Genomic DNA, 19967 nt, shown 5'->3' on the forward strand with positions numbered 1-19967 from the left:
ACAGGATCTGAGAGTCAACAAATTTGTTCCAAAGAAAATTTGTAGTTTTGGCATTTGACTGGAATGATTATGCTTTAGTTTGTTAGAGCCAAGGTTTCATTTCAAAGAGACTTAGGAACAAAAAGGAATAATCTATTTGCAGTACCAACTTTTGTCCTGTAATGGCATCTTTCCTTTCCTCAACATTTAGCCTAGGAAAATGTTGCAGGTTTTTCATATTTCTCAGCTCATTGCATGGCAATTTTAGGGTTCCCAAAGGAGTCTAATTTTTAAGGACGGGTCGATCCAATCCTGCTTTTACTCCTTTGCTCCTGAATTCTTTAGTTTCTCTGAAGAAAAGTTCACGTACGCAGTTGGGGGGTTAAAACCAGGACTGGATTCGCCTGTGCTGTAAAATAAATAAATAGAAATGAAACCAGCCGACAGCCCTCTGCCTCAGCTCGGCTTCCCGTTAGGTGCAGGGACGCTCATCTGTGCAAAATGGAAGCACCTGCCCAGGAGCAGGAGCCTAGGAGGGGGCAGGTAATCCAGCCAAAAGCCCTTTGGAAACCTGCGTGCTACATAGACAAAAAGTGAAGCATTTTCTTCCCACTGCTCATAATCTCCCAGAGATAGCAAGAGGTCAAATATGGGCTGATCAGTAGGGGTGCGCAGGGTGAGACCTGTTCCACCCGCTTGGTGATAAATGCTTTCAACAGCTATCCTCAGCACATCAGATTGTTTCACAAGTTCTGCTGAAAAGTAGATGGGGTGAGGGTTATTCCTGATTTCCCCCCTCCCCCCCCCCTCCCTTGATCTGACTAATATTTAGTGACAAAGTTCCTGGCTCCTCAAGTGCTTCCATCTGTCCTGAAGGATTCTTTGGGCTGGAGCTGTATAAATATCAGAGGACAACTCATGAAAACGTGGCCTGCCATTTCACGGCAGGGCTTTAACTCTGACTGCCAGTATTTATAAATATTGCATGGGCATCTGCCCTTGGTACCCTGATGTCATATCCAGGACGGTGAGGCTGTATCACATTAACAACCTGGCACGGACATCTGGTCTCGTTAAGCCTACATATGGGAACAAACAGTCCTAAACGTGGAGCCTTCTGTTTAATGACATGGGTTAGAAACATGCAAATCTGATTATTCAGATTTGCAGAATTACAGTATTACAAAAGCTTTGGCTTCAGTTCCAAAGGTTTATTTAAAATTCTTTGTTATGAAAGAGATTAGAGTAGTGTTGCTAATGGTTGCAGATTGACTTTGCATGATGAAATGTGTGTATGTGGTGTTGATGGAACATGTGAAGTGATTCTCCTATAGTGGCTCACGTTTTGATTATCTGTTCCCCTCACTTTCATGTCTAAGCCAACAAAATTTAGCATGTGGTTTCTTTTTTTGGAGGGGAGGAGGGAGGAGTGTAAACATACGTGATCTTCTCCATCTTTTTGCACATAATGTCACTCCTGGCAGTGCAGCTGCACAGATGTGGGGCTTAATTTAGATTACTTCACAAGTCTGCAGTGTAATTAGATTCGCCCGTGCCAACTAGATTTGGTTTCTGCGGATCCTGTTCTGATTTTACTCCGCTCTGTGCATGAACTCGTAGACCTGCATTTCTTATGGAAATCAAAAAACCTCGCCAACCACGAATGCTATGGGGTAAAACTGGATCAGCCTGACTAACAGAAATGGAGCTAGTTTGAAACTCTTAAGTGTAATGCAAGACTGTCTCTCTCTCTTCCATCGCCAGTCTAGGTTTACCTAAAATATACATATTCATTAACCGAAAACTACCTCAGTTAATTACATGAATCAGACACAAATGCCGAGAAGTCGGGTGACCCAGACTTGAAGCCGCCATGGTACCCAGAGCTCGGCGCGGTATTCTGCTCATCATAGATGATTTGCTAGGGCACTGGTGTGCAGGACTGGGGGGCAAGAACAACCCCTACACAAGTACGCAAACTGCCATGTTGGGGGTTTTCTTTTTAAGGGTGGTTGTCTGGGAAATGAGCAGCAAGCTAGGAGAGCAGTGGTGCAGCAGTAAAAGTGGACTGGGGTGCAAGAGAGGGGACTGGTAGAGTTGGGATAACGGGACCGGGAGACTCGGACTGATAGGGATGGGAGGGTTGGGAGAAAGATTTTGACAACAAAGACACATTTTGGTGGTTAATCCTTTTATGGATTTCATCTAGTAAGAAAATAACATCAGTCCGGTCCTTTTGTTAAACTGGAGCATAAACGTAAAAACTATTTAGCACTGTGTCTTGCAGCATTACTGGAAACAAAACACATTTTAAGGGGAGCCAGGGGAGGAAGGCAACTAATTGCATGGATGGGAGGGGGACTTTGAACCAAAGCGTTTGCTTACCACTGTCCTGTGGCGTCCTCTTTTATTACTGTGTGAAGCAGGAAGGATAGAACTGTTTCCATTTATAAAGACAGAATATGATAGCCGACCTCACTTTCATTCCTGGTGCAGGTCCCCTCACTTCTTTGCTTGTAGGGATCCCGTGCGCTTATCCCATGTTTTCCTGAATTCTGTTCCTGTTTTGGTCTCCACCACCTCCGCAGGGAGGCTGCTCTGTGTGCATCCTTCGCCCTTCCTGAGAAGAAATATTTTCTGATGCTCCTCTGAGGCACACACCTCCTTTTGAAGCCTCCTATCACGACCTAGAGCACTTTCCTCTGAAACCGGTTTACTTTTTGTGCTTTATTTGAATGTTTGTATCGTATCTCCTTCTCCCTCTCCCTTCTTTTTCTGCGCCTGGGGCAGGCATTCAGAATTATGATCTCCCATGCCTGCTCTGGCACATTATTCTATCCTTTTGGTGGTCCCTCTGGTGGTGGCAGCTCCACCTCTCCTCTTCTATCCAGCATCGCCCCTCTTTATCTCCCCCACACCACGCCACTCCTTCCCCTGCATCCCTGGCTTTTTCTCCTACTCCACCCTATGCCCTGCATTCTCTTTTTCCTCTCCCACAAAGCTTGCCCTCTCTCTCTCACACACTCACTCTTTCCCTTACATCCCTCCCTCTCTTCCCTCCACTCTTTATCCTGCTGTATCCCTTCTCTCTCTCACACTCACCCATGGTTTAGTAGCACCCTCTCTCTACCATCCATCCCTTGCCCTGCAACTTCCCCCTGCCCAACAAGCCCCTCTGTCTCCCAATCACTTGTTCTATAACAAAAGCCCCCGCCCAACAGCAGCAGCAGCCCTTTTGGCTTCACCTTCATCCTCTGCTCTGCAGAGCCTCCCTCGTCCTCTCTCTCTCTCTCTCTCTCTCTCTCCTTATCTCCTCTCTCCTCTCTCCTCTCCTCTCCCTCCTACACCCCTCAGGCCATGATACCTGCAGATCTTTGTGCAGCTGCAGCAGCATTAAATGCAGAAATAAAAATCAGCCACCAGGCCTGTGAGCCAGCCACATGCTCACAGGCCCCCGAGAAAGCCCTGACCCTTCTCCCACACAAGCTTATTCATTGCGGATACCCCGGAAAACCTGACTGGGCTGGTGGTCTCCCGTGACAGGCTTGAGAGCCACTGCCCTAGGTGAATCTCCAGCCTTGCGTCCGTATCCCAATTACCTTTCAAGCCCACAGCATGCCCCCCACCCTCACTCCAAGATTCTGATCATTTAATTTCAACAATCATCATGCCCCCCCCCCCCCCCACCACCACCACCATCCTTCCCAACCTGTAAAATCCTGGACTTCGTACTTTTAAATGTTAGTATGTTTCAGAAATCATGCCACGGTGTCTGATGAATGGGATAGAGAGACTGCAAATCCACTCGCCCCCCCCTCCCCCTCCTCAAGAAATACCTAAATTTATGAATGAAAATAAATTTATTCTGTCCTCGTTCTATTCTACTCACCATGGAAAAATATTTTCAAATTATGTTGGCACTTCAGTCTCTCCATATTTTGTGAAGTAACACAAAATCCTGCAAAAAAGACACTCCGAACTACTAGACAGGAAACCCGCCATACCAAAACGCCACCAATTTCCAGAACTCCTATATCAACAACCCTACCTATTCTCAAGCAAGCATCAGTCGGACCTTTGGTCAAAAAGCCACCATGTGATATTAATGATCTAACAAACCATGGACCCATTCCTTCAATCCCATTTCCTGCTAAAATAATAGAGAATGCAGTTCTAAAAACAGCCGAAACTTATTTTTAGAGGATCATAGATGATGCACTATATGCCTTTCGCCATTAGCATAATACTGAACTTTTATTACGGTCCAATTTTGATGCTTTACACAGGGGCTTTGATGCTGGTACAAATTGCTTGAAGGTTTTATTAGATCACTCTTCAGCCTTCGATACCCTAGACCATATGATTATAATTTGTAGTCTAGCTCAGGTTGGGTTAGGTGGAATAGTATTAAAGTGTTTTTTTTATCATATCTATTAGACAGATCTCAGCAAATGAAATGTGGCAATTTTTTCTCTGACTGGCACCCTGTGCTCACAGGAGTCCCTCAGGGCTCCTTGTTATTAGCTGTTTTATTCAATATTTATTTGATGCTGCTATGTAAGTTGCTCCAAAGATTGGGCTTGCATTTCTCTTTGTATGCAGATGACATGTGATTCTTTTTTTTCCATGTTCAGCTTATCATAAAACTATACTTGGATTTCTTTCTATTTATCTCACATCTTTTAAGAGCTGGCTGCATGTGATAGGCTAGTTCTAAACCCTGACAAAACAGAGATGATTTTTTTAAAGCAGGAAAGCAGACACTTTGTTTTTAATATCTTTTAATTTTTTTAGGATATCTGTTACCTATAGGCATGCAAGAAACTTTGGTGTAATTATAGAATCTGACCTTTCTTTTAAGGTACAAACTTAGATTGTAAGCCCTCCAGGGATAGGGAAATACCTACAGTACCTGAATGTAATCCACTTTGTAGTGCTGAAAAAAGTGTGAAAAGTGGAATATAAATCTAAATAAATAAATAAAAATAAATAAAACGCGTTAAGTGCCTTGTTCAAAAATCATTTTGGAAGCTCCAGATTTTAAGAAGACCAAAATCTTTTTTTAGACTAAACAGATTTTAGAACAGTTATACAAGCACTGATTATCCCTTCCCTTGATTATTGTAATTCTTTGTACCTGCCTATATGATTAAGGTAATTCAAATAATCTAGAACTCTGCAGCTCGGATCCTTACAAGGACTTCATGATTTGAGCACATTATCCCTATTCTGAATGCCCTTCATTGGCTTCCCCTTTGAATATAGAATTCGGTACAAGGTGTTAATTATGATTCACAAAGCCATGAACCATGAATCACAACTTTGCATTAATTTTCCCACGGTCTTTTAAAGGGCCCTAGGTGGGAAAGCCAGCAAGGCACCTCCAGATGATGACATAGGCACTGAGTGTATAAGCTCTGGCTCAACACTCACCCAGTGCCTCAGCAACAGGTCATCCTGCCAAGGAACCATTGGAACCCAATGGCTTAAATCATGAGGTGGCGTGGGCAGCTTTTTTTTTATAAACATTGTTTTTCTTCATTAAATATTCTTTAAACAATATAGTACATTACTTTATTAATTCATTCATATAGCAAAAATTTCTTAATTGACAATTTAAATTGGTTCCTTTGAGGGACTAGCTTGTGTTTGACATCTTGGCTTAGTAACGTTATATGTCATATGGGTTGTGATAGTTTCATTTAAGCTTATACCCTTTAAAACAGTTTGGGTGAACTTTGTACATGTATGGCGTTTTCTCATTGAATATAGAAGATTCATTATTCACTTTTGGATAGGTTATCGGTGTATGCCAATAATATAAAAGCTACTTTGTAAAGTTAGTATACTGTTTATATGTTGAGTTCAGAAGACATTTATCTATTTGAATTCTGTATTATTAGATATGTTACTTTTCAGATTGTCCATCCAGTGACTCAGTTTGAATGGCAGGAATTGTATATAATATATTGGCATAATACTTAAGTGTAAGTGTTTTTAAATGTGAGGGTAGTCCGATGTATATTGGTAAGAACACAGCAAACAAGTTATTTATTTATTTAAAGTTTTTTGTATACCGGCATTCGTTAAGAAAACATCACATCGGTTTCCATGGAACAAAAAGTAGCCAACAGGGCTTTACAATGAAACTGATAATAGAACTGATGGTGAAACATAGGTTATATAGAGTGGTTGTTTCCAGTATATTGCATTGTGAAGCAATGCGATTGTAACTTAAATTTGCATTTAAACCTACGGTAGCAAATATACAGCACAGAACTGCTTGATTCAATGAACACGTCTTAGAAGTCAATGAATAGTAAGCCCCCTGAAGAAGTCCTGTTGGGACATTATTTTCAGGTTCCGTGTATATGGGATTACATATGGTCTCTGTGTATGCAGGCTAATATATTAAATGGTGGAAAGGCAGTTGCTTTTCATCTTTTTTATACCAATAGTTGGTTAATTTAGCAGTATGTTTATGAATGATATGCATGAATGAGTGTACATGTGACGTACATGAAAAATAATGCTCTTAAATATAAAATGCACATTTTTCAAGATATGATAGTATGATTTAAAATATGGTGATATGTAATGTATATTTATATATCATGTGGGATATAGTTGTATTCAATTTTGGTCAATTTTTTTAAAATATAATACTTTTTTTAGTAATATTTGTGATGTTAAATTTAATTCCTTTTGGTTTGTTTGGATATTATATGTTTTAGGAATTGATTTATACCTCTGTATCTTATTATACCATTCTTTGTTTCTGTGCCTTGCCTCCTCGTCCCCTTGCTTGCCTTGCCTCTTTGTTGCCTTGTCTCCTCATCCCCTTCCTTGCCTTGCCCTATCTGCCTTGCCTTGTTATCCTGTTTGTGTCTCATTCCAATCTCTAAGTGTGCCTTATCTGTCTCTGCTTGACTCCTGGTTCTGACTCTTGCCTTGGATCTGACTACTCTTTTGCCTACTACCTGGTATTGACCTCTATTATGCATTCCAATAACTCCTTGGGACCTCTGCCTGCCCCAGCCTTGACCTGGGCTGAGATACTGATTACTCGCTGCCTGCTAGTGTAAAGACTGAATACTAACAGCTAGTAAGAGAAAAATCCTTTTATTATAAGACAACTTATAAGGAGCAGTGTTTATCAAGCAATATAGAGTAATCACCAGCTCAGCTCTTCTGAGCTGTTATACTCAGTTAAATATGTCACCGCCTCTAAACTTACATGCTAATGGGTTAGTTTGTTTGAATAACATTTTCCAAATGGTTGGCATTATCATTTATCTCATATATGTTAATAAGACTGGATTTTTGAAGTCATATGATTTCTTGGAAATTGAACCCGGAAGGCAGAAACTATGCTTAATGCTGACCTTTAACATACTAGTCAATCTTTAACATTAGCATTTCAACAGCCATGGCTATTTCTAGAAGTCTGATCAGTGCAATCTCAGTGTGCTGTAATTATCTTTGTTTCTTCACTGCTACCAAACTAATCTGGTTTCATAGAAAACTCTCTCAAACACCTTTAAACTCTGGTCATGTAATCAAAGAAATTGATCATATTTGTCTGACATCATTACCTGTTGATAAAACCATGCTGCTTTGAATCCTGAATCTGTTTTCCTCCACTAACTTCATTTGTTTTGATGGGGGAGAGAGAAGTGGAAAATAGCCCACTGTCTGCCATGTTCCTCATCTAGCTTTAAACTCCTGTCCATATATGATCTGAATCTTTCAGCTAGGAAAATATATATGTTTCTAGAATTCTGTAGTGTGTGTCTTCAGTGTCTACTGTCTAATGTATATGAATTAGATGGAGAGGTAAAATGCATTGTTAGCTTCCAGCTGAAAAGAGAAATAAGAAATATTTGTTTATGATAATATATTAATGCTATGCTACATACCAGTGTTAATGCGCAGGCATTTCCACTGCTGGCTATTGCAAGTCCTGTTGTAGGCTGCAATGTCTCCCTCCCTGCCAGTATAGCAGGTCCCTCTGGACCATCTGACAACACCTTCCTGATCCTCAAGCAAGACTACATTGGACTGACGCCGTCCCTTCCCAGCAATCAAGCAGGGCATAACCAGGCTGGCTGAAATCCTGTTCCTTCTCCCCACCCGCCCCACCCCCCTCCCCACCTACTTTGTTGGCAAATGTGTTGATGTGATGTGGTTCATTAAGTTTTTTTGCAAAAGTCCGCATCTGACAAAAGTGTATTAAAATGCATCGTTAGCTAATGCACTTTAATTTATTGGCCCCTAAATGTTTAAAAACCTTTTTCATGTTATATCACCTAACCACAAATATCTATTTTGGTAGTCTTCAAATTCATAAATAGAGGCATTCAGTAAAATCTTTTTGCACCAGGAATGAGCAGACCAGATGATCCCCTGTGGTCCTTATCTGCCATTATATTCTGCACTTGTTTAAAACTCGAATGGAGATGACGACTCTCTTAAGACCCTCTCCCACAGACATAAAGGAGTTACAGAGTTGTATTTGTGACCTGGGGATGGAGGGAGAATAAGATATGAGGGCTTTCTGGTAACCCTCCAAAGACATGAATTAGTAAATTGGTAACAGAGATGGAGGAAGACTTGAGAAGATGGATTGCCTTACAGTTGACACTGGAGGGAAGGACTGAATTTCTCAGCATAAACGAATTACCAAGACTTTTGTTGCTGTTCCAGTTTTTTGCCCGTGAGCTTAGATAAGGTCTTGTTTTTGGTTGGACAAACTGCCAGATTTGTATTAGGAAGGAAAAAAGGCAGAGGAACAAATATGTTTTACAAAAGCCAAGACGCAAAAGAGGGGGCCCCTGTGTCTGGCATTGTTGTATAGCTACCAGCTCGCCGCAATGCTAAGTATTATTTTAGAGTGAGCTCAGAAGATAGATGGAGTGACATAGCATGAAGTATAACAGATGTTTTTTGGTCCTTTCAAGCTAGAACATGACCTTTTTATGTGTGCCTTAAAAAAAAAAAATTAAGTGCAGCATCTGATATAGTTCAACGGACTAAAATCATTCTTAGAAATTTGAGAAAAGCACCAATTAGAAAAGAATATCAGATCCTAGGTAGTAATTATGATTACTGTTTACATCTGGATTTGAAAATCATAACTAAGGTGGGAAGCTAAATTTCTCCTGCAAAGGTTATCTGGCTTAATTGTGAAGTCACTCAAAAAATTGCAAGATAAATTATAAAGTTTGGTTACAAAGGTAAAACTTTTTTATAAACACTTTTTTTAAATTCAATAGTATTGATACAGAAACCTAATTGAACCGATGTTAAGAGCACCCTAGCAGACATAGCAAAATATATTTAGAAGCTTTAAGTGAATAAATGTTGAAAATGCCAGATTTCAAGTGTTGTTTTTTTTTTTTCTTTCTTAAGAAAAAAGCAAGGTAAGATCAAACGTCAGCATTTAAAATAACAGGGCAACCTTGAGATCGATGCCAAAGCAAAATGAATAGCACAGTTTCTGACCTGTACTGGAGCGAATGTGCGGTGTGGGCACACACAAGTGTTCAAACCCCATTCGAAAGACCCTCGTGCCCACTGGCACAAAAAGGAATTGTACATCCCCACCCCACCGTATGGAAACGCAAACGTAAACCCAGCGAGATGCACCACTGTAAAACTCCCAGTACTTCATCCCTATCAATATTTTGGTTCAGCAATTGCCTCCTACTTCATTTGGACTTTCAGAGCATCTCTGTTGGGCTATGGCCCCATGAGCTTTCGCTTACAATCACCTGGGTATTTTTTTTTCCTGCTATTTCTCGCCCCCTATCTAGGTCAACCAAAGTAGGAATGGTCTTCGGCCAGGGTACTACTGGTTGAAGCTGCTTGCACCCTGAGTTTGGAAATTAGGCATAGCCACCATGAGACTCCCTTCCCACCGGAGCTACGAACGCTGCCTCTGCAGCATACTGAGCCCTCAACTGGCCCGAGGATCAGAAATCAAACCCAGGCCTTTCATTTATGACCACAAAAAAAAAAAACCATCACTGAGCGTATTGTCTCTACCTTATTACTCATAACATTGCAACCACACTGCTTTATTTACAGTATAAACCAATTTGTTACCCTGATACGTTGCTATACCTGTGGAAGGAAATTGCTTGAGCAGTTTGAATTTCAAGGCTTTGGGGATAATTTTCCAAAGGATTTATGTGCTTAAAACTGAGTTTTTCATGCATAAATGGACTTTTGAAAATTGCTGTGATACCTTTGCACATGTAAATCCTTCTGAAAATTATCCCCTTTTGTATGTAGCTTATTTACATAAAATTTTGTTTGTGTAAAAGACTGAGAGGTTCATATTCAAAAGATGTCTCCAGGCAGTTTAGGGAGTTATCTGGATAAACCTTTGCTTTCAAAAATTTCCCCTGCTCTCCATTTAAATTTTGTGCGGGTAACTCATTACCTGTGCAACGTTTAGCCAGATAGAAGAGTCTGTTAAGGAGTGTTCTGGGAGCGGGCTAAATGTTTTAGCCAATTAGCACCAATATTCAGTCATATCCAGATAATTTATCTGGCTGAGCCTGGTGATGCGAGAGGGCTGTCCTAAAGTTACTGAGGTAACTTTAACTTTAGCCAGATATATTCAATGTCATGCTTATTCAGTCATGCTTCACTGAATATCCAAGTTATCTGGATATCATTCCCCTCCTCAGCTTACTCAATATAGACCTCTGAAGATTTCTTCACTATTTATTCCATGTCAATGCAGATGATGTATCGTGGCAACAAATGCATGTAGTGGAGATCCTAACTGTTTAGATTTAAGTGGCCTGTTTAGCAATGCATGATGTTAGTAAATAGGCCCCGTTGAGAATAATGAGGCCTGTTGACTAATAACATGCATCAATAAACTGTGTTATGGCAAGTTGATAAATAGACCCTAAGTTAGTTATGAAGTCTTCACATTACAAATGAAAACTGCTCTATTGACCTTTGTTGACCTAAGATTGGTAGATTTAGTTCCTCTGGCGATGCCCCAGAGCTTTCCAAGGACACATTTCTCTTCTGTTCTGATAGCTTAGGATGTGCATGGATTGTATGGACGACATTCTCGGTCAGGCTCTTTTAGATATCCACCACTATCATTTTCACCAAATGAATAGCTTTGCTGAAGCTCTTTGAGTGTGTAAGTTTATTCTTCACATAACAGTATAGGGGTAATCATTCTGACCATCACCAGGAGACTGGTACATTTCATGGAGATGCAATCCATTTTCTTATAACACTTCTTCAGGTATAGTACATGGTAAAAATATCTCAGAGCCTCTCATCCTAGAGCTCAATTAATGGGGTTACATTTAAATGCTGAATCTGCAGTATATTATAAAACATGAAAGCTTCAGAAAGGAAGAATTAGTAATTATTAATAAACAAAATTCAACTATAGTTTTATAAATGGGATATCATTTTAATGTTGCTTAAATATATTCACTTATTTTTTCCATGTTCAGTTCTTAAATATGGTAATGTTTTCAATGTTCGTTACATAAATATTAGCACCAAAGTGTCACTTGGCTAGCCAAGAGGATAGCTGATCTTGGGGCATTCACTGGCTCTAGCACCATAATGACACTCTAATGATGCTATTAATTAATCAAACATTACTGCCTGAATTCTTATTTTAAAGTGCCAGAGTGATGCGGAATGATTTATAAGATGTAGTGTACTAGAGAGTTCAATTTCTCAAAGTAAAAGATAAGAAAGCAGATTGTAGTCTTTTAAAGAGGGAACTTGGAACATACATTTTTTATAGTACAGTTCAGAGGACAGGCAATGTCAAACAATTAAAATTAATGTATTAACCAGAAGCCTGTAAAACCATTATCTTATCGAGCGAGTGAACTCAAATACAAAAAAAAGGAGCGGGTATCCGTGTCCAGTACTATCCCTCTGGTATGATAAATAAGTGCTAACCTGCCCAGGCACTCTGGTAGAGCAGTTATGGCTTCAGAGACACCATATATAATCATATAATAAAATAGACCAGCAGCTATAATTGTTGAGTCCTGATATTTTCTATAAGCTTCTTAAATGATCTGTCTAAATAAAAATTGCATCTGATATACTTAGCTGCAGCAAAATTGAACTCTGCGATGTTGTTTGGAATATGATTATATCCCGTGCTTTTCCAGAGCGCCTTGACTTATTAGCACTTTTTCATGATACCAGAGGGTTAATACTTGACATTGAAACAATTAAAATTATTATAACTTAGCATCTATATGGTTTTCCTTTATTAATTGATGCATTGTGGCCTGTAGGTGGGTACTTGCCAGGTTCTTATGGCCTGGATTGGCCACTGTTGGAAACAGGATGCTGGGCTTGATGGACCCTTGGTCTGACCCAGTATGGCATGTTCTTAGGTTTATGAGGAAGGCGTTCATGCCTGTACTTGACCCTCTGCGTTAATTCTAAGCATTGAAAGAACACACCATGATGTGTGCAATGCATGACTATTTGAAATCATTAGCCAAAACACTAAAATATTAAGGTGCTACTGTACAGGTGTGCTATTGTTTTTAAATGCTATGTAAAACACAATGAAATTTGTTTCATTTACAATTTGAAATGACACACAATACATTTTTTTTTTCATTTTGTGATTTTATCACATGGAAAATTAAAATATTAGCTTGTGCTAAAATAACCAAATAAATCAATTAAATAAGAAAATGAAACATTTTTTCCATACACACTTCTAGTTAATAGTATATTAAATAGATTAAAATTCTTAAAATATATTGTTTACTAATTGCAGTCCTGTTCTGCCAGCTGCTAGAGCTCTGGGGCACATGAAGTTGATTTGATTTGTATCAAGAAAGTCGGTATATAAAAGCCTTAAATAATAATAAATAATGAAGGGTGGGTGAGGCTCGTAGATTCTCCATGGTCCCTTAGGTTCTTTCTTGACAGGGAGAATATTAGTCTTTCTAGGCCTTTAGGCTTTGTTTAGTGAAGTCTTCTGACACCTTCTAGTCTTGTGGTGTTCAGATATTAATCTTTAAAAATGGCGCGGGCCATCCAGTTGCTCCTACCATGTGACAGGGGCCGGCCAATGGCACGGAAACCCTGTCACATGGTAAGGGCCAACGGCCATCGGCGCCATTTTGATTAGTGGCAGCCAATGGCCCGGGAGCAGGAGATCGCTCCCGGGACCCCCACTGGACCACCAGGTACCTGTAAAAAGATTTTTGGGGGGGTCAGGAGGGTGGGGGAAGCTAAGGGATTAGTTTTAAAGGGTCGGGGTGGGTTTAGGGGTTATTTTTGTGTGCCATTTTTCCCGCCCTCCCCCAAAACAATAAGAGTACCCCCACGAACAATATCGTGGGGTTTTCCTATCGTTTTGGGAGAGCCCCTGATTTCTGACAATTTTGAAAATATCGTACGATATTTTCAATCGTACGATATTTTCAATCGTCCGAAGCCCGATTCACATCCCTACTGTAGACTGCCATCGGTTAAGCTCCCCAGTCTACTCATTTCACTTCAGTAGCTGCTAGAGAATAATCTTACAAATGGGAAAAAAAAATGGCCTTGAAGATATTTTGGAGCCCAAGTCTGTCATCTTCTAATACTCCACTGCATGCAGTTTGTCTGTGCCGGTTATGGAAGCCTTCAAATGATGATGTTAGTCTGTTTATGGCTACTGTTTTATTTCTCCCGTTGCCCCTCTGTACTGCCAGTTTCTTTGTAGTGCACTGGGACGTGACTTGTTGGCTTTTTTTTTTTTTTAATAGGTTTATTTGACCACTTTGCAGGGCCCACACTCTAAGATGGGAGCAGGTGGCAGTGCTTGTCATGAAGAGGGATTAGCACTAGGGGAGGAGAAGCTTGCCCGGCACCGTAAGATTTTGTGAAATACCTCTACTATTGAATAATAAAGGAATGCCAGGCTAAACTGTTCAGGCTTCCTGCCAGTATACATGGCTTCAAGTAGTTGTAAGGAGAGCAAGAAATAGATGGAGACCAGCTGCCGGGCAGGACCAGGGGAAGAGGAGAGAGGTCAGAGACAGTAAATACAGTGCACCCGGCTGAATTCAGAATTTGCATTCTGTTACTGGCTAAAGTCTACTGATTCTTATAAATAGTGTTATTCACTGAATAAGCTTGGTGAGGTCTGATTCAAGGTAATAAATGCACAAGACACATAAGCACCACTTTGTTTTACTGCTAGAAGAATTTAAAATAGAAATTGAATTGGATAAACTTACTTTCCCCCAGACTCACATGGAGGACGGGTGAGAGGTTAAAGTAGCGGTTTCCTAGCATGATAGATTATATGGTATAATTTACGCTTTAAGGTTTAGTTCCAATACGTTTTCCTTAAACTAAAAGTGATACCACTTTAACTTGTTTTAACTACTGATCTTGCTAATTATCCACTTACCCTAACTGGACCGCACACTGAAAACTGAGCTGTTGTCATTGCTACTACAAGCTTCTATAATAGTTTTAAGTGTTTTAATATTGATCTTCAACTGGCAGGTAAATTGATATTGTATCTCATCAGATTCTTGCATGAACCTTCCATCAGAGTTTTTTTCCCCCATTTGGGAGGGAAAATTCTTATTTTAATTAAAAATAATAAATAAAATAAAAAAAAGATTAGTATTCTAGGTATTTCAAAAAAATACATTTTCATTTAGTCTGCAGCCAAATGTGAGCGTGCATAATTGAGTGTGACTGTTATGTTATCTTTAAGAAGGGAACTTTCTCTAATGTAAATGTTGGGTTATAGGGAACGGTTATTGATGGGCAGAGATGATAAATATTCAGACAGGTGAGATTTGGTTGATGGCTGCAGACTCTGAAACCGTATTCAGCCTGCACATAATTTGGCAAATGGAGCTACATGGTTCATTAACTGGAACCAGCAGAAACAAATGTTTTTCATTGGGTTTTCATCCAGTCTTTTTCCCTGAATTCTTTCCCCCACTTGACAAACTATGCAGAAAATCAGATTTTAGGTTTGTAAATTGGAAACAGGAGCCGTTTTTGAGCCGCTTAGGTATTTTATGAATGTTATGTATTGTTTTCCTAGGGTTAAAGGAAACTGCTGTATTTATATTAAGATCTAAGAATGAAAGGAGAGAGTGAAAACAAGAATGTCTCCATCCATGAATATTAACCTCATGGAAGGTTTGAGGAAACGCTTCATGTAGACCAGTGCACAAGTGGTCCTTATTTAACTCTATAATGTGAACCAAACTTTTGGCATCTTCACCACCATAGGAAGCGTTTATTTGGAGATACGCAGATAAAATAATATTAAAATAAACATAATTTAAAAAAAATACTAATATAATGTAAATCTCCATTAACAGTAGGTTCAGGAATTTTTTTTTTCCTACATAGGTGATTTGTAATAATTATACATTGGAATACTCATTTAAATTAAAACAAGTTGTAGTAGGTTTCACTCAGCACACAATCAAGCTATGGAATCTGTTGCCAGAGGATGTGGTCGGCAACTAATACAGTGGTGCTCAAAAAAGGTTTGGACAAGTTCCTGAAGGAAAAGTCCATATACAGACAGACTTGGGAAAGCTGGCGCTTATCCCCTGGGGTGCTATACATCAACTGTTTGGGATCTGCTGGGTACTTGTGACTTGGACTAGCCACTGCCAGGCACAAGGTGCTGGACCCGATGGGCCTTGGTCTGACCCAGCACGCACTTCTTATGTTCTCAGGGAATGAATGAATCTGCTGTGTTTTGTCACTTAGCACATAAGGCCCTCTTGTAGAAACATATATAATATGACAGCGGGTAACGACCACCAGGCTCATCTTCCTTTTTTATTGCAATTCCCCAGAGCTCGTTCTCTGCCCAGTTTTACTCTTCCCTTGCCCGCTGTTGAGAATCCTCAGGCATAGTCTCTCTGGGAAAATTTGATTTCACGTGCAAAATAATTGATGTCACAATGGCAGGTGCAATTGAAAAAAATGACAGAAGTAAGCAGGGTTAGACCCTTTACAGCAGCATGTGTCATTTGTCCCTCTGCTGCTGAGGTTGGTACCGTGTCGATGGCGTTCACGGAGGCTCTTGGAAGTTGATTTACTGAAGGGTGAGAACAGTGTAGGCGCACAAAGTAGTTTGCCATGCCTAAACACACACCGCCTTATATGCTAGATCATGAAAACTCCTGCTTAAGATGTGAAAAGTCAGAGGTGAGGGGGGGGGGGGGGTTGTATCTGTGGACATTTTGCACCTTCATTATATTTCAGTTCATTCGAATTGAAGTAATAATAAAAGATTTTTGTGACGTGAAAAACTCTCCAGCTATTCACAAAAATATGATAGAGCTCAATGGGAACAATTTATTATTGACCTCTCTTGCTTTATTTTCACCAGCTTTAGACTGGACTTCAATCCTTCTCCTTCTTTAGAGGTCAGTAGTATTGAGAGGCCCATAGTCTCTGAAGCCACCTGCCGAGGCTATGTAGAAGCTTTTTTTTTTTTTTTTTTAAAGCAGTAATAATTTTGCCTAACCGATTCTTAATGAATAGGGGGAAAATGCCCTTTCCCTGCTTCGAGTTTTAAGTTACGATGTTTAGCACCCTTTAGCAAACCAGCTTCCTTAGCTTCTTGATGTCTTGCTTTTCTGCCTTCTGATTTTATTATCGCTCAGCTTTCCTTTTCAGTTTGCAGTATTATGAAGAGCTCTTGCTAAGTCTATATTTATCAAGGAAATTAGTGCTAACAAGGTGCTTACTTATCTTTTTCGTACTAATAAAGGACTGCTCGGACAGAGTTCAACTGGTTGGAGTTTTCCAAATTCTACCGGTTTCTTTTCAACAAATTGTTCTGGGTGTAGATAAGTAAGCATGCCAAACAGCATTTTGAGACGGCTTCCATTCTGTGAGTCTCTTTCTCAATAGGACATGCATTGGGCTGCACTGCTGCCTTTTCATAGGAAGGGCTATTGCTGTTTGAGTTCTTGGAATTAGTGTTGCAATGGTATGGGAAGTTTGCTACACATGTGTTGAGTGGTGGTTTGGTTTTTTTTCTTCGAGTAATGTATTTTACAATGTGCCTGGTAGCAAGGGAGTTTGTGTTTCTGTTACTGAGGTAGCACCAGAATCAGAATATCTTTTTTTTATATATGAGTTGTATTTGAAATATCTTAGTTCTGTTCTGCATCCATTGTTTGGGGATAGGGTGGGTGGGTGGGTGCAGGTCCTGTTTATGCAGAGTAAATGTTTACATTTAGCCCCATGATGGTCACGTGTTCAGTGTGTCACGCCTGTAAACATTGTCTGCCGGGTGTGTCCCAATAGAAAAAAGGTTGAGAACCACTGACGTCTCATTCACAGAATGCATCAGCTTAGAGCAAGGGTAGCCTACTCCATTCCTCGAGAGCCACAAACAGGCCTGGTTTTCAGGATATCCATCAGGAATATGCATGAGACAGATCTGCATACAAATATCCTGGATAACCTGAAAACCTGGCTTGTTTGTGGCTCTCAAGGACCAGAGTTGGCCACCTCTGGCTTAGAATAAGAGGTGACTAATTTTGAGTACTTACAAGTAAATTTAACAAGAAAACAAATCAGAAATTCAAGGCTTCATGGATAGTAGGTAGACAATTTCATAAATTAGGTATGTATTCTGCAATGGATGTTTTATTTGGGTGTGTTAATTTTTGTGAGCAAGACACTGTTTTATGTCTTCATCAACAGTTGTTTCCCAGATAATTCACACAGGCATCAATTTTCAAAGATCTGCTGAGCAGATAAGATAACCAGATAATTTTAACCTGTTAGCTTTAGGTGAATTTTCAGCTCTTCCTCCTGCCCTACTTCCCTCCTTCTGTGGCCCCTTCCCTCTTGTTTTCTTCTCCCCGGCAGCTGCACTTCAGCGTTACCCCGTAATGGTCCCACAGACCCATAGGGGTTCATGGACCACAGGTTGGGAACCACTGTTATACCATGATCTACATAACAAAAGTTGGCTTTTGGTACCTGAAATTATTATGGAATTGCCTCTCTGCCCACTGGGTGGATATCTTTAGCACTTCCTTTCTACAATGTGATGTGACATTACAGAGTGAGACAATAAATTAACAAATGCTTTCTCACTTGTTTGCAGGTCCTCCAGGAAGGAGAGGAAAGGTGGGACGACGAGGTGATCCAGGTAAGCCTCACATTCCTTCACTTATTTTTTTTTTCTATGATACCCTCACTAGTGTGCCATATCAAAAATAATTTACATTTACATAATGCATTTGAAAATGGACTAGGATCAAGCACCTATTTTCACTAGCCACCTAAATTTATTTTCTAAAAAGTAGTTGGCAACGAGGGTGGAGTTAAGATGTGGACAAAAGGATAGGCGCTTAAATACAGATTTATTTACTCTTTTTTTTTTAGCAATAAAAACTTAACTTGGGAACCTAAATCTAGAAAAACGAATTCAGATCTAAGTTTAGGTAAATTTTCATCTGAAAGGTCCCTAAATTTTACTGCAAGTCCTAATAGGAACCTAATTTAGGAAATAAGCATTTTTTGAAAATTGACTCCTTAGGGTCTAGGAGCTATCATTCCAATTTTCTTAGGGAACAGTTTGTATGAAGATTTTGTTTGGGTCTATAAAATAGCTGAATGCACTGTTTAACGTACTACATAGAAGCTGTCTTTGTGAGGCAGCATCACTGAAGAAGCACTACCCTGGTAATATTAAGAATTGGTAACCAGCGAAAATTAAAATATGAAATAGCTTTAGATTGGTGGGTGCTTTTGCAGGAAACAGACATGCAGGCGTCACGAGAATGGGGAAATATCCACAGAGCAGGCATTTTAGAGCCACTTTACATAGCTACGGTATTGTGTCCACACAGAATATGCCCGATTAAAATGGTGAAAGGTATTAAGAATAAAGTCACTGGTTATATATCTGACGACAGGGACTCTGTCCTCAAAAGCTCATGCCTCAGTAAACTGGTTAGTCTATAAGGTGCCACCCGCCTCGGGTCATTTATGGTTTTATAAAGAAGAGCCCGCATGGATTTAGCAAAGGGAAATCATGCCTTACCAGAATTCTTAGAAGGGATAAATAAGCAGGTGGATAAGGGCGAGCCGATCTATATAGTGTATCTGGATTTCCAGAAGATATTTGAGATGCCTCAGGAAATTAAAAAAAGCCAAGGGATAGGAGGCAATGTCCCTGTGTGGCTGGCTGGTAACTCATTAAGGATAGGAAAAGTTTTTTCCCAGTGGAAAGAGGTAAACAGCGGAGTGCCCCAGGGATCTGTATTTGGACTAGTGTTTAACTTACTCATTAATGGTCTGCAGAAAGGGAACAAAGAGGGTTGCCAACTGGCTCCAGATTTTCAGGACAGGTTGATCCAGTCCTGGTTTTACCCCATTGCATGCTGGGACTTATTCTGACTTCTCTATTGCATTCCCTAAAAAAAAAAAAACAAGACTATTAGTACCTGCATGCAGGGAGTAAAACCAGGACTGGATCAACCTGTCCTGATAATCTGGAGCCAGTTGGAAACCCTAGCAATGATGAGGTGATCAGATGTAAAGATGATGCAAAACTATTCAAAGCAGTTAAAAGAAAAACATATACAAGCAGACTGTGAGGTGGGGTAATGGGGCATCTAAATGACAGATGAAACTGAATGTAGACCAATGATTCACAAAGGGAAAAAATAATCCTTACTATATGTACACAATGCCAGGTTCCATACTGAGTCACCACCCAGAAAAAAGGATCTTGGCGTCATTGTGAACAAATCATTGAAATCCTCAGCTCAGTGTGCAACAGTGGTCAGAAAGTCAAACAGATTGTTAAGAACTATTCAGAAAAGGATGAGACTAAAACTGAGAATATCAATGCCTCTATACAAATCTGTGATATGACCACAATTTAAGTATTGTGCATAGTTCTGGTTACTCCATCTAAAAAATATAACAGAATAAAAAAAAAGAGTAGAGAT

At 39.9% G+C, this 19967-nt stretch overlaps 1 protein-coding gene across 9 annotated transcripts in view; it reads left to right on the forward strand.

Annotated features, from left to right (window-relative positions):
- COL23A1 (collagen type XXIII alpha 1 chain) overlaps positions 1-19967 on the forward strand; it is a 381168-nt gene that overhangs the window by 248481 nt on the left and 112720 nt on the right. For all 9 annotated transcript variants that reach the window (XM_029583497.1, XM_029583501.1, XM_029583495.1 and 6 more), the window contains exon 3: positions 18113-18157. In XM_029583497.1, coding sequence (XP_029439357.1) covers positions 18113-18157 — 45 coding nt within the window. The remainder of the gene's footprint in view (positions 1-18112; positions 18158-19967) is intronic.

Source organism: Rhinatrema bivittatum, chromosome 18, assembly GCF_901001135.1.
Source record: "Rhinatrema bivittatum chromosome 18, aRhiBiv1.1, whole genome shotgun sequence".
Lineage (NCBI taxonomy): Eukaryota > Metazoa > Chordata > Amphibia > Gymnophiona > Rhinatrematidae > Rhinatrema > Rhinatrema bivittatum.